This window comes from Lasioglossum baleicum, chromosome 16 (genome assembly GCF_051020765.1).
Source record: "Lasioglossum baleicum chromosome 16, iyLasBale1, whole genome shotgun sequence".
Classification (NCBI taxonomy): domain Eukaryota; kingdom Metazoa; phylum Arthropoda; class Insecta; order Hymenoptera; family Halictidae; genus Lasioglossum; species Lasioglossum baleicum.
In genome coordinates this window covers 6497132-6512907 of record NC_134944.1, presented here as the reverse complement: position 1 = coordinate 6512907, position 15776 = coordinate 6497132, and the positions used below count along the sequence as shown (strand labels likewise).

The window sequence follows — 15776 nt, the reverse complement described above, 5'->3', positions numbered from 1 at the left end:
TGAAACAACAAATATATGACTGACCATTTTCATAATTATCTTTAATTTTTTAAGTCTTATTAGCCCGATTTTAGTATGTAACGATTCTGATCTGGAAATACATCATGGTCTGCGGATTTATTATACAGGGCGCGGTCGAATAACGTGTACGGGCGGACAGGGGATGATTATTCGTCAGACGATTCCTATCTGATAGCTAGACTGCGGATGTTTATGCTAAATATAAATTGTCTACGTTGATCGTAAGGAGTACGTTCATTGTAATAATAATTTTAATTAGTCAAAAATAATATGTCAATCTTCTTGAAATTTTGTAATGTCTGCACAGTTTTGTATTGCGTGCAGTCATTTTCTTCGTGAATGGATAAAGATCCGCAGTTTACTAATTGAATGGAAAATTTATTATATTAATTACTTAGATGTTGAAAGTGTCGTCATGGTCCCCAGGTTTTACTTAGTTAGATATTTAACCCTCTGCAGTCGAAGCTATTTTCACTTGAAAGTAAAACATTTCTTTCGACCTAGAATAATTTCATTGAACATACAGATTTTTTTATTTTATGTGATTTTGTTCATTTCATATGGTTTTGTGCATTTTATATGATTTTGTTAATTTTATATGACTCTGTTCATTTTACATGATTTTGAATATGAAAATTTATAAATATGAAATTGATATAATACCTCGTGCTTAATACAATACTTAAATGTGTAGTAATTGATTAGACACCAATATATTTAGCAATTTTTAGTGGCGACTCTTTGAGGCACCCCCAATTGTTAAGGATTAATTTCGATATTTTAAATTGATGACATATTTAATAATGTGAACAATATTATGAATAATGGTAGAGCAATTTTTAATGGTGACTCGGAACCACCCCCAATTATTACAGATTAATTTCGATTTTAAATTGATAATACATTTAATAATGTGAACAATATTTTGAATAATAGTATAGCAATTTTTAGTGGTGACTCTTTGAGCCACCCCCAATTGTTAAGGATTAATTTCGATATTTTAAATTGATGACATATTTAATAATGTGAACAATATTGTGAATAATGGTAGAGCAATTTTTAATGGTGACTCGGGACCACCCCCAATTATTACGGATTAATTTCGATTTTAAATTGATAATACATTTAATATTGTGAAGAATATTTTGAATAATAGTATAGCAATTTTTAGTGGTGACTCTTTGAGCCACCCCCAATTGTTAAGGATTAATTTCGATATTTTAAATTGATGACATATTTAATAATGTGAACAATATTGTGAATAATGGTACAGCAATTTTTAACGGCGACTCTGAATCATCCCTCGACTGCTAAGGGTTAATTTCGATTTTAAATTGATTATTGATCAATGCGATCGTCCTATGCGACCTCGTTATACGAACAACTATAGCGCTGGAAGATCGAGTTTGAAGAATTAGCGAATTACATATCGGCATTCAGTAGCAATCTTGAAGAGCGATCGCGACGGCTCCCGAGCAAATGTGTGAGTCAGCGCGGATCGCAACCGGAAGTCGTAATTCGTACACGCGTCACGCTGCCATTCAGCGAGCAGAGACGAGTCCGGTGTTCCCCGTTGACGGATAAGTGCGACTGTACTTTCGTTGACGCTCGAACCGCGGGATTCCCGTTTAATTGTAACCAGGACACGTGTCTTCTGCGATCGACTTTCACCGTGTCGCTCGCGATCGAAAACTGGCTTTTCTAACGGACTAGATCGCGCGAATCGCTGAACTTTCGAGCGAGCGATACGTACAGTGGGTGTACAAAGTAAAAGCGAATAGCTTCTTCAAATTTCGACCCGACAGTTTCAGTTTTTTTGTTTTTTTTTTTAGACGTTACATGAATTGGTTTACTCGCCAGAGTTGGGCAAATCTTTTTATTTAAATAAAATTTTTGTTCAACTCTCCGTTACTAGCTAATGCGCAATTTTTTAAAAATTGTTGTTGGTCGCAATTGTGAAGGCCACGATTCTGAAATGTTTTATCAGTGCCTGTGCTCGGTAGTTCTAGCGCTAGGCACGGGAACGTTCAAGGTCTCCGATTAGGTTGAATCGCGCAAAAATTCGCATCGCGTCGAGACGGGCGGGGGCGGTTCCCATTCGTCCGGTTCCTAATTCGGTCGTCCTTTCGGTTTCGTCGGCAGGATGTCGTCATCCTGTGTCCAAGGACACGCATCGATCGCCGGAGGAATTAAACGACGGAAAAATATGACAATTCTCTTACGATCTCTCTGGCAAGGAAAGGACCCCAAGTGTCCGACTTTGATTTTGATAATTTTTTGTCAGATGATGCTATATGGATCCCTAATTATGTATGCAAAATATTAGGTGTAGTTACTCAATAGTTTTAAAGATATGAACAATTAAAGTTTCACACCTTTTCGATGTACAGGTTGCGCGATTCACAGGCATGAAACTTTAATTGTTTATATCTTTAAAGCTACTGAGTAACTACACCTAATATTTTGCATACATAATTAGGGATTCATATAGCATGATCTGACAAAAAATGATCAAAATCGAAGTCGGACATTTCCCTTGTAAGATTTCCTTCCAAAACACATCTCCCTCGACATTAAGTATGATAGCCGATTCAGGGTGATTTCGGAGAAGACTGTGAACCACAGTCATATTCGGACACTTTTTAAAGGACAATGATCTTTTTAATCCTTTGCAGTCGGAGCTATTTTAACTGCAACATTAAACATTTCTTCCGATCTAGAATAATTCCATTGCATATGATTTTGTTCATTTTATATGACTTTGTTGATTCTCTATGATTTTGTTCATTGTGTACGATTTTGTTCATTTCATAATATACGATTTTGTACATTGTATATACTTTTGTTCGTTTTATACGATTTATTTCATTTTATATGGTTTTGTTCGCTTTATATGATTTTATTCATTTTGTATGACTTTGTTCATTTTAAATGGTTTTGAAATATGAAAATTTATGAATATGAAATTGATATAAAACCTTAAATGTGTAGTCATTGCTTAGATATCAACATATTTAATAACATAAACACTATTTTGAATAATAGATTAAATGAATTATATGTAAATTATATGTAAAAATGAAGAAAATGATATGAAATTAATAAAATCGTATAAAATGAACAAAATCATATACAATCAACAAAATCTTGTACAATGATCAAAATCATATATACAATGAACAAAATCATGTACAAAGAAATGTTTAAAGTTCAAGTGAAAAAAGCTCCGACTGCAAAGGTTGCAAAAAATGATCGTCCATTTAGAAGTGTCCGAACATCACTACGGTTCACAGTAAATTCAGCAGGGACATGTCTACTCACTGAAATCGATCAGGAGGCGGCCGTACCCCTGTCGCTGATAAGGCGGAAGCGTCAGAATGCAGGACACGTTGTAATTGAGGAAAGAGTTCTTTTCCTGGAACAGAAAAGGAGGTCGGGTTCTGAGTTATCTGTTTCGAACGTCGTAGCTGATAAAACGGCCGAACAGTTTCGAGATCGTGTTTTGGGGGAACGGCGGTAACCCGTATGGAAAGTTCTCGAACGAGGCTCGATTCAGCGCTGCGCTCTCCGTGCACCTGACCTTCGACGGTTCTTTTCGTCGGAGTTTCAAGGCGTCGCGCGGACGTCGTCGTCGACGTCGACGATCGCGCAGCGTACACGGTGGCGCGGAAAACCGGAGTTCCCGTCGTTTGTTTCGTATCGATTCACTCTCGTGCGACTAGCCCTTCCGACGAGTTTGGTTTATGCATCCCCTTCACCAAGGTCAACGTTCTTATTGGAGTTGATGAAATTAAGTTGTTTTGTGTGAAATATCTTTGTTCATAATGAAACATTGTCTTTTAAATATTCTTTCTAATAGATCAATGTTTAATATGGACATTTTTTAATATGGATTCAAATTGTCCTGGTACGCTGGCCACGATGGACTGCGTGCCTCAAAACATATTTATAAGAAAAGTAGAATAATAAATATATAAATTGTGTACTTCATATAACTAGACTGCGGATGTTCGTGCAATTTTCAATTTTTGTAGATAAATTTTTAAAAAGCGTTGTCATATAAAATTCTATTTTCATTGGTAATAGCACTTGTACAATAGATTCAAAATTAATAACATTCAGTCTGTGTACGTATATAAATTCTATACAAATCATTCTATATAAATTCTATAAAAATCGTTCTATATCAATTCTATAAAAATCGTTCTATATAAATGAGCCATAAATGCGTAAAGATCCGCAGTCTATTTATAATTAATGTACAGAACAATTATCCCCGTATCTAAATAACAACGAATTATTTTACATATTTCTAAGTTGACGATATACAATAAGGAAAATTGGCAATCTCAGGTAATTTTCAAATGGTTGTCCCGTAAAATTTCCTGTTCTCAATTTGTCACTTCTCTTTTCAATGAACGTCGTCATTAAGTCGAGTCAAGTCAAGCTGTACATCGTACGTACTCATTTTGATCATTTATGAAGCGTTTCGATCAAGACATACAATTATATTCTTAAATGCTTTTAATATATCCACAGCTTCAAATTGTACGCATTCACATTTATCGTAAATGCATAAAATCATGCAGAAAATTAGTCTAGTCATGAAGCGTTTCGATCAAGAAATACAATAACGTTCTTAAATGCTTTTATGTAATACATCCACAGCTTCAAATTGTACGTACTCATATTTTTCATAAATCAGAGTTGGGCAAAATTTTTATTTCAATAAAAATTTTGAATAAAGTGGGTTTTCTCCAAGTGGGTTTGAAACCAAGAAATACAATCAGAGTTGGGCAAAAATTTTATTTAAATAAAAATTTCGTGTAAAGTGGGTTTAAAACCCACTTGGAAAAAACTCAAATAATTCGAAATTTTTATTTAAATATATATATAAAATTTTTGCCCCACTCTGAATATAATCACGTTCTTAAATGCTTTTAATATATCCACAGCTTCAAATTGTACGTACTCATATTTGTCATAAACGCATAAAATCATGCAGAAAATCAATCTAGTCATGAAGCATTTCGACCAAGAAGTACAATAACCTTCTTAAATGCTTTTAATATATCCACAGCTTCGGATTGTACGCACTCATATTTGTCAGAAACGCATAAAATCCGCAGATTCATTCTAATAACATCATTCCAAGACGAAGAGCTGATCGTAAGTCCTCGGTGACCCTGCGCGGGTCAATCTCTCGTCCGATCGAAGGTCACTTTTCGGGAGGAAGCGACCATACGAAGGTTGGATAAATGGGCTGGAGCGAAAGAAGCGTGACTTTCGATCGGGTTTCTGGAGCGAGGCGTTGTCGCTCGATCGGTTAAATATAGAGTGCCGTCACCGTGACGGGTCCGCAGTCCGCGCGTCAATTTCTTCCCGGGAGCGTGGTTCTCGGAGTGACGCGTTGCGCGTCGCATGGTGGGCGTACACCTAAGCGTATCGCGGCCGTGAGATTAGATAAATTTCGCGTGAAATTACATCGCATCCCTGGGTCCGAGCAGTTTTTCGGGATCCAGACCGCTATGTTTTATCGCTCTCGTCCGCCCATCCTAAAATGGTCTACGTGTCTGCATCGACAGGCATCCACGGTAATTAACACGTTAGCTGCCGGTGTTCCATCATTTTTAAAAGTACAATAAAAGAAAACTTTTTAATAGATCCTTTAACAGCGAGAATTCTATCTAATAATCATGTTTGGGATCATAAAACACGATTTTTAAGCATCCTTTCGGTACAGCAGAATTATTAAAAATCGATGACGTATGTATATAGGGCGTCACTTCCGGTAGCGTGATACAAAAATGTTCGGAACAAAATTCATGACATTTTAGTCCACTAAAAAATGCAGTAGAAAGGATTCGGAAAAGAAATTTGTTCATGAAAATTAAAGGTCAGCTTCATATTTTTAAATGGCACTAGTAGAAAATAATATATAAACATTCTTGATTGAATAATTTTTAAAAGTACAAGCTGAAGATTTTTTAATAGATCCCCTCCACAATGCTATCTAATAACTAGACTGCGGATCTTTACGCTTTTATGAAGAAGTTGGTTGCGTGAAATATAAAACAGTAGGAGAATCGAAAAATTCAAGAACATTGTAATGTTCTTTTTTTAATGCATCTCTCAAAGCCATTCAGAGATGAAATCAATTTTTATTTTATTCCTACTTCCCACAACAAATGCAGAACATTTTTATTTTGTATTAAATCTTTTTGTTTTTTAATTTATTTCGTTGCTTTTTTAACTGCTGTGGTTATTTCGCATTAAATCTTGTCTGCAGTGCAATTATTAAAAATCCTATTAACACATTCAAACTGGATCACATATATAGAGTGTCACTTATTATACAATTATACATTTACAAATTTAATTATACAATTATTAAAAATCGATGACGTATGTATATAGGGCGTCACTTCCGGTAGCGTGATACAAAAATGTTTGGAACAAAATTAATTAGGTACTTCGTAGTCGACTACAAAATTGAAATAGAGAAAATTCGAAAAAGAAATTTGTTCATGAAAATTGAAGCTAACCTTCATCTTTTTAAATGGCACTATATATTTTTTATACGGTTGCTTATGTCAAGACAAGTTCAACGGCCTAGTATACCATGACCTTGACATGACCTTAACAGTAAGGTAGGCTCGAGTTGTTGATATCGATCTCCCGAAAGAAACTCACGGGAGCGTATAAAGAAATTGAACGACGAATTAATACGACCACGCGCGATCTGCTTTCGGTGGAAGCGGCTCCATGCGAGGAGCGTTAATGGAGTTATTAATCGCGCGAGGGCCGGAGCGGTTCTTCGTGGTTATTAAGCTGATCCGCGAGCAAATTGCGAGTCGCCTTTCGGAAATTATATCGGAGCACGCGATATCGCTAGGGGAGTGAAACGGATCGCGACCGGGCTCTCTCGAATTTTTTCTTTTTCCGATTCGTAATGAGCAGACTGCGGATTTTATGCATTTATGGCAATGTGTTGGGCGCAATTTAAAACAGTAGGAAGGGTTACAATGATTTAAGAGTGCTTATGTATTTTTCTCAACTTGTTAAAATTATTAAAGTAGGAGTACTGTTTATGTGGCTCCAGCCACTTGCAATTGGTGCAAGCAATTTTTATCCCAACAAAAACATCCTGTAAAGAACTGTAGTGAACTAAGTGCTCTAGCTTCCGAAAAAAAGTTCGAATCGTATAGTCCAATATCGAAAAGATTATCGCCTTTTTTAGAGCGTCCGAATATTAATGGCAGTCACTGTGTAGGTATATGTTAGAATAATATAATAAAAACATAAAACAGCAGTATTCTTTGCTTTGCGCCCCAAACCCAGTTGCGCCCGTGGTTATGCCTCGTTACGGCACTGATCTTGCGATGGAAAACAATTTTTATTTTGCATAATGTGAGTGACCAAACAATTTAATTTCTATCATAATACAATCAAGAAACGTGTGATTCTTAGATCAATAAGAAATAGTTGCTGTTGTTTAACGTTCATATATTTACGACGTCCTAATAATACGTGCTCGAATAAAGAAATTTATTGAATCATCTCTAACGGAAGGAAGCATCTCTATAATTGCAATAATTAAATAATAAACAATATGGAAGAGTCATTTGACCGATCGTGGTACGGTCAGCGTTAAAATCGGCTCAATCGATCGGCAACGATCTCGATAGCCTTTCCAACGGATCTCCTCGAGGCAGATCGAAACCTGCATATCCAACCTGAGTCCCGTTTCCCCGGGCCCGGTTACAACTCGGACACCCGGTATTTCCGGCCACGGGCGGCGAGCTTGTTGCTAACTGGCGAGTGGGGCAGCAACGGTTCGAAGGACACACAAGCAAGGGTCCTCTCGAGCGTGTTTGCGCGTGCATGTGCGTTTCTGTGCTGGTTGGTGGAAGCAAAAGGAACCGATCACTTAAATCCACGGCCGGAGAGCCGGCCCGGGGTAAAGTCTGGAGTACCGAGGATCTCGAACGCGCGCGAAAGAAATTTGTCCCTCGCCCCGCGATTTTTGTAGCAACCATTCGGCGACGAAGGATAGTCTCGAGCGGAACCGAGGGAGAGGAACACGAGGCGACGGGCCCGACGAGCCGGCCGGAGGAAGAAGAGAAGAGGAGAGGAGAATCTGGGCCCCGCGACGTCCTTGGGCCACTAGTCTCCGCTCCGTTCAGGGACGTCTCGACGTCCCCACCTGGCGCGATCACCAAGAAAGGCCCTCGCGCGTCGCTTTTCCTCGCTCGTCCTCCTCCTTCTTTCTTGCTTCGATGTCCTAGGAGTTTAAGGATAGAGTTCTAGGATATGCAACGTGTCCGCCGTCGAGGAATTCGGAAAACGGACATCTCGCGTCGTTTTTCCTTGCCTGTGATCCTCGTCATTCTTTCTTTCTTTCTTCGATGTCCTAGGAGTTTAAGAATAGAGTTCTAGGATATGCAACGTGTCCGCCGTCGAGAAATTCGGAAACCAGCCATCGCGCGTCGTTCTTCCTTGCCGATGATCCTCCCAGTAGCGCGTTATAACTAGTTGGAGCTTTGGGCAAAGTAGAATTTCGGAGCCCCAGGGAAAAACGTAGAATTTTGGATCTTGGATCTTGGTTTGTGTTCGGGACCCCCTTTTGCTTTAGAGCCCCGGGCATTTGCCCAAGGTGCCCATAGGATAACGCGTCACTCGATTCCCCTCCTTCTCTTTCTTTCTTTCTTTCGTCGACGTCCTAGGAGTTTGAGGATATAAAGTTATCCTAGGATATTCAACGCGTCCATCGTCGAGGAATTCGGAAAACGGCCATCGACGTCCAGCGACAAGCACGTTTCCGCAGATATAGTCGCGAGAAATCGATACCTGGCCTCTCTCCACGCTGTTCTCGTCTCCTTTCGGCCGTGGTTTAACGATCGCCGTAGCCACCGGCAACCGAGTCGCGCGACAAACGCATCGATCGACTCTCGATTTCGACAGAGCCGAAGGAATGCCCCACGGAGCAACCTAACCTCTCTGTCACGATACTCTGTATCTTCGAAGTACGCGGCTACCTTGCCTGAGCACGGTGAAGCATTGTGGGCGTGCTCCGCGCTAGGTAGGCGTGGCTTCAGCGCTCTTCGCGGAGCCAAGACGGAGCTCCTACGGTAAACGCTTTTCCGCGATGACCCTTCTCACAAGTATTGCTTTTATCACACATTGAACGTCTCGAAATAAATCTGTTTTGATCGATAATGGTGTTAGCGCCTCTAAAAATTGCTGTACCGTTGTTTAAAATATTGGTCACATTATTGATGTGTTTAATCGGTTAGAAAATGTTCACGTATTGTAAGAGGAGCTTTTCATAAGATGAACAAAATTGTACAAGTCATATAGAGTTGTATAAAATAAACAAGATCATATAAAATGAAAAAAATAATATAGAATTAACAAAATCATATAAAATGGAATTATTCTAGATCGGAAGAAATGTTCAATTTTCAAGTGAGAATAGCTCTAAATATTCTATATACAGGGTGGTCAGTGAGTACAACCGGGAAGGGGACAGATTCCGTGTGAAAAAAGATACGAAATATTGAATAATAAAATACAAGGACACAATAAATGAATAATAAAATCAATTTTCGAAGGTACACGAAAAATTGTGTCATCCCGAGACGTAGCAGTGAACGTGTTAATTGAGGCTAGCACAGTCTAGTCCCCTAGCTCCTGTTTGTTTCGTAGATGCTGGGCAACCTACTGAGTTCGGTACACCCTCGTTGACAGAGAGATTGCTCTAACAAGGCAAGGACCCGAAGTGTCCGACTTCGATTTTGATAATCTTTTGTGAGACGATGGTATACGTATTCCTAATGATGTCTGCGAAATATTAGGTGTAGTTACTCAATAGTTTCAAAGATATAAACAATTGAATTTTCACGCAACCTGCTTACAAACTGTACATCAACAAGGTATGAAAGTTTAATTGTTTATATCTTTCAAACTATCCAGTAGCTACACCTAATACTTTGCAGACATCATTAGGTATCCATATACCATCGTCTCACAAAAAATTATCAAAATCAAAGTCGGACACTTGCGATCCTTCCCTCTCGATAGACGGGCGCGTCGAGCGGGCAGCAGGGCCGTAGGAAACTCGGCGGACACCCCGTATGTCAAGAGGAACGCTTTGTTCGGTATAAAGAAAGTGGAGGAGGAAACTCGGTGCATCTAAATATAGAAGTGACCGTCGTCGCGAGGAGCTGTATAACCTTTAAGCGACGCTCACACCGTCGCGATTCATCCAGGAATCTCGCGAGCCGAGCGTGCCTCGAATCGGCCGATCCGGTCGCTCGACATTCCTCGAGTCGATCCTGCACGGTCTGCTCGATTCCTCGAGACAAAGTCGATCTCGAACATATCCGTATGCACGTTGGAACTCTATGTATATCCAACGACGGCCCTGGTTAACGCTCGCTTCGCGGACAATGTCAAACGCTTCGATTACGGTTATCCGCATACTTTCGAACTTTCCGAGCACAATGGCTTCCAGTGTCGCCGGCCGACCACGCACCCAACACCAAAGTTTCTGTGCGCTCGCCTTGACACTGAACCCGGGACACAACCCTCTTCTTTGTGCCCTCCCCCGAACGTAGATACCACCGGTCCTCGAAAATTCGCCTCGGTTTTTCGTCGCCTTTGTTCGATTTCCGTGGAACGGGATCAAGCGGCGACGCGGGGCGAGCTGAAATTCTAACGACGGATCAATGACGAGAGGAAGGAGACACAGCCGCAGACAATTATTTTATTCGCGCAGCCGTGCAGACGTTCCTTCACCTACGCCAGAATCTTGAACACCGACGTCGCCGAGACCGGTCGACGTGTTTATGAGCGCTCCAAGGAACCCAGCGGATATGTAGACGATGGATGCCTGGCGAAGAATAACCGCTCGCGTCGCTAGCTCGCTCGCTCCATCAGACTCGTTCTGATGCTGATACCGTCGCGCGACGATACGCGGAAAAGGACGCCGACCGATCGCACCAAACCTTTTACGATCCACACGATCGATCAACCACGGGGACACGCCCCATTGGGCCCGGAACGTCGAGTCTAATGGGACTAAACGAAGATTTTATGTAGAATTATTAGAGAAATCAATTATGTACATGATTTTGTTCATTTTATGTGATTTTGATCGTTTTAAATCATTTTGTTCATTTTATATAATCTTGTTCATTATACATATATGATTTTGTTCATTTGATATGATTTTCTCCGTTGTATATGATTTTCGTTATTGTATATGATTTTGTTCATTTTACATAATTTTGTTCATTTTATATGATTTTGTTCGTTTTATATAATTTTTTTCATTGCATATGATTTTGTCCATTTTATATGATTTTCTTTATTGTATATGATTTTGTTCATTTTATGTGATTGTGTTCATTTTGTATGATTTTGTTCGTTTTGCATAATTTTGTTCATTTTATATGATTTTGTTCGTTTTGCATAATTTTGTTCATTTTATATGATTTTGTTCGTTTTGCATAATTTTGTTCATTTTATACGACTTTGTTCATTTTGTGCATAATCGTAGTCTGGTAACAAGAACCCAGAAACCGGTTATGTGACCGACACAAATGGACAGAATAATATTTCGGTCGTTATCGGCTGATGCCCAAGTCTGCTCGGTGAACGCGTGGGACCAATGTCCGAGCAATGAAGGGCGCAGTTGCGCTAATTGAATGATATCTAATTTAATTACGCTGCACTCGAATTCCCTGGTAACTCGATTATGGTCGAATTAAATCGGACCTCCGAATTACGAATTACGACGTAAGTGTACTCGAATCGAACACTACTTTGTAATTATAATTCCCGGAGCAGTCCAATTTTGATTCTATGCGGGCGACCTGCTACCGCCCGTCTGTGTGCAACTGTCTGCAATATTCGGGACCGATCGGAGAGAGACTGTGCCAACAAACGATACCGATCGGCTCCGGGAACGAAATAGGAAAACGAAAGAACTCGTCCCTCGGAATTCCTGGCTGCGCGTCCAGACGAAGGGCGCGTCTCGAGGGACGCTGTAAATTTATCAATGGCGAGTACTCGAGGACTCGAGGGTCGAACAGGGCCGCCGCGCAGATTATCCCCAGTCCAAAGAGAAATTGTCACGGTCCCCCGATCGGTTTCGTCCCTGACGGATTTTATACATTTATCGCGGAAACGAGTCGGTGCTATTTGAAACAGTCTGAGGACGGCGGTATATTATTTTCGATTTACTAAGAGCATTCAAGATAAAAAGAAATTCTCTTAGTTTTAACCAAACAATTTTTATTTTGTAATTAATGCACAATTTTTGGAATGTGGCCCATGAGGATCTTCTAAGAGATCTTTTTCAACAACAACTTCAACCCTAATCTCATCCCCGATGACGTAAACTAATAATTTCGTTTGAGATTGTTGTATGAAACATTTTTAAGCTTCCATTTGGTACAATCAATCAAAAATGTGTCAACTCTTCGGGACGATGGATTGTCAACTTGCTTCTCTGTGTGTTATTTCGATGTAAGACGATATTTTTTTCGCAACAAGAAAATCTCTATCCCTCTTCTTCTTTGAAGTTGCCCGCTCAACACGATTTAGTGTCAGAACAAGTAGGTATGTCATATTGTAGATTTTACAGTCTGCCAGACAGCTTTATGGGACCCATAACCTCTCAGCCCACTCAAGAACAATGTCAAGGAACCTCCATCCATAATACGTCGAAAGTCGTCTCAAGATGTCGTTTTATATCGAAAGAAAACAAATGTTGAAATAATCATTTGATGATTTAAGCTGTTTGGAATATTCCTCAGAGTCGGTACAGCGCATTGAGGTCCGAGGGTTTTATTAAACTTCCGGTTGATAAAGTGTTAATTGTCCTCCTCCTTTCCTCTCGAAGAGGAACGAGACGAGCGAGAGAAGCGTCCGTGACTCGAAGACCCCCTAGATCTGCATTCTAGGGGTCCCTGCAGAATAGAAGAAATTCCGCGAGGGGCCCGATGCTAGTATATCGTTGCCACAAAGGCGGTCCTCGATATTTCGGCCCTATCGCAGACACCTAACTGAAACACGGTGCATCGCTCGTTGCACCGAATAAACGCAGACTTCATTCGATATGTCCAGTCAAACCACTGCGATTGCTGGATCCGCAACTGGATTAACGTAAACCCAGCTTAACCCTTCGCGAACATGGGTACTCGATACTAATGAACATTTAAAAATTGGTTACACGCGGTCGTGTTCGTAGACACGGTACTATACTGTATTATTATTCGCTTTTCGGAATTAATAAACCGTAATTTAATAGCGTTTACACATTTTTTGATATTTCTCACAGGTATGTTTATAATATACTTTCTAGCGAACGTAGCTGGGCCATTCGTTTCAGAACATTTTTAGTAGATACTCTCATGTTTTTATTGTAAGCTCATGAAAATGAGTTTTCATCGGTTTGTTAGTTATAGTGTTATAATTTAATGAATAATGGGTGACACTTGTTTCGACACGTGTCTGTAAAATCAACCATTTTTGAGATACCGAAAATCCTTTTAGATTCATTCATTGCATATGATTTTGTCCATTTTATATGATTGTCTTTATTGTATATGATTTTGTTCGTTTTATGTGATTTTGTTCATTTTATATGATTTTGTTTATTGTATATGATTTTGTCCATTTTATATGATTTTCTTTATTGTATATGATTTTGTTCGTTTTATGTGATTTTGTTCATTTTATATGATTTTGTTCATTGTATATGATTTTGTCCATTTTATATGATTTTGTCCATTTTATATGACTTTCTTTATTGTATATGAGTTTGTTCGTTTTATGTGATTTCGTTCATTTTATATGATTTTGTTCGTTTTATATAATTTTGTTCATTGCATACGAGTCTATTTATATGATTTTGTCCGTTTTGAAACATTGAAGATGTCAATATATAATTTCTCCTTTTTCAAAATCATTAAGGGGAGACAATAACATTCAATGTATTATTTAGCATAAAGATCCTTAGACCAGCTATATCATCATTTAAAAAGAAAGAACGATCGTCCATGGTCCCCGAAGGGTTAAAGGGTAAAAGAACGGCCAGATTCGACCAGAAGTGCAACGATTTCTAGAGAATAGACTGCATTCGCAGAGGAGAATTTTTGGTGTCTTCCGGAACGATGGTGTATCCGATTCGCAGTCGACGTTCTTCCGGGAAGGAGGCTGGGAAAGATCAGGGGGAAGCCCTGTCGCGGTCTTCCCACGCGAATCCTGGACACTCCTACCGTAGGATTTCGCGATGCCGGGGAACAATAGGCTTTTGTGCATTCGCGTCGCGTCTCGTCTCGTCTGTTGGCGTCGTGGTCGATGGGAAACCTCTCTCTGGCCGGCGAGAGAGAGTCGATACATCGGATCGATGGTATAACCGGGACCGGTGACCGGCGGCCAGGCGTTGCGCATCGTGTGTCCGTTAATTCCGTGTCGTAGACAAAACGCGATCGATGGGTTCGCGTTTTAATCCCATCCGCGCTGTGCTAGAACACAGAGGTTACCATAGCTACGTTCCCCGCGCTGGTAGTAGTCTCTCGTAGTCGAGGGGCGAGAGAGAGAGAGAGAAAGAAAGAGGACGGACAAGCGGTCGAGAGGGCTGCGGCGAATTAATAACGAAATCGAGTTTTACGATCGGCAGCGGCAGCCCCGGACGCGCACACCTCTCGTTTCACCCCTTACAGCGATCTCGGGGGCCGCGCCGCGCCAGAGAGAAAGAGAAGAGAGGTCAAGGTCCGCGCGAAAGGAATCGAGCAGCCCTCTCGACCCGTCTATTCCCCGAGCGTTGAGCTTCGAAGCGTCGTCGTCGTGCGTCGAGCAGCGTCTATTCCGTCTCGGTGGCGGAAGGGCGTCGAACTCTCTCTCTCGTCGTTCGCTCGGGCTACCGCACGCTCTATGTATGTATAGAAACTCCTCCTCGCTCCGCGACCAGGCAGGAAGCTTTGCAGCCACGTGGATTTTTCGTGGCCGTAAGGAATCGCGAGGGGACGACGCGTTCGTTCTCTTCGTCCACGGAGTGAGGAAGGTGTGCGAGAAGGGAAACTGGAAACCAACGTGGCGGCAACGTGGACAGGCGTGGAACGGATCCAAACCGAGTTCTCTCAGGTGGTGTACGCTTGCTTTTTTGCGGCTCTCTGTCACCAGAGACGCCGAGGATAGAGGTACGTGTCCATCTGAGAGTTTCCGTCGATAGTTGCTCTCGAGAGTACTCGCAATTTGCGTGTCCATTTGAGAGTTAGAATATTAAAATGAAGAATATTAAAAACAGATTATTAAAATCGAAGTCGGACACCTGGGGTCCATCCTTGTAAGAGATCCTCCAACAGAAATTTCAACCCTAATCTCACCCTCGATGACGCAACCCAACCATTTCGTTTGTGATTGTCGTGTGAAAGATTTTCAAGCTTCCATTTGGTACAATCACTGAAAACTCTATCGACTCTTCAGGACGTGTATTGGGTTGGCAAATACGTTCGTTCGGTTTTTTACAGTGGAGTAAATCACAAAAAACTGAACGAACTTATTTGCCAACCCAATATTGTCAATTTGCTTCTCTGTGTGTTATTTCGCTATAAGACAATATTTTTACGGAACAAGAAAATCTCTCGACAGTTTTACTCTCAGATGTGCACGTACCTATAAAGGTACGAGCATTGTGGTCGAGTAGAAACCCGAGAGAGAGAGAGAGAGAGAGAGAGAGAGAG

General features: G+C 40.6%; 1 protein-coding gene across 4 annotated transcripts in view; it reads right to left on the bottom strand.

Moving 5' to 3' along the window:
* Positions 1–15776, bottom strand: part of Chm (lysine acetyltransferase chameau) — a 39314-nt gene that overhangs the window by 8860 nt on the left and 14678 nt on the right. For all 4 annotated transcript variants that reach the window (XM_076440539.1, XM_076440542.1, XM_076440540.1 and 1 more), the window contains exon 10: positions 3343–3436. In XM_076440539.1, the coding sequence (XP_076296654.1) occupies positions 3343–3436 (94 nt within the window). The remainder of the gene's footprint in view (positions 1–3342; positions 3437–15776) is intronic.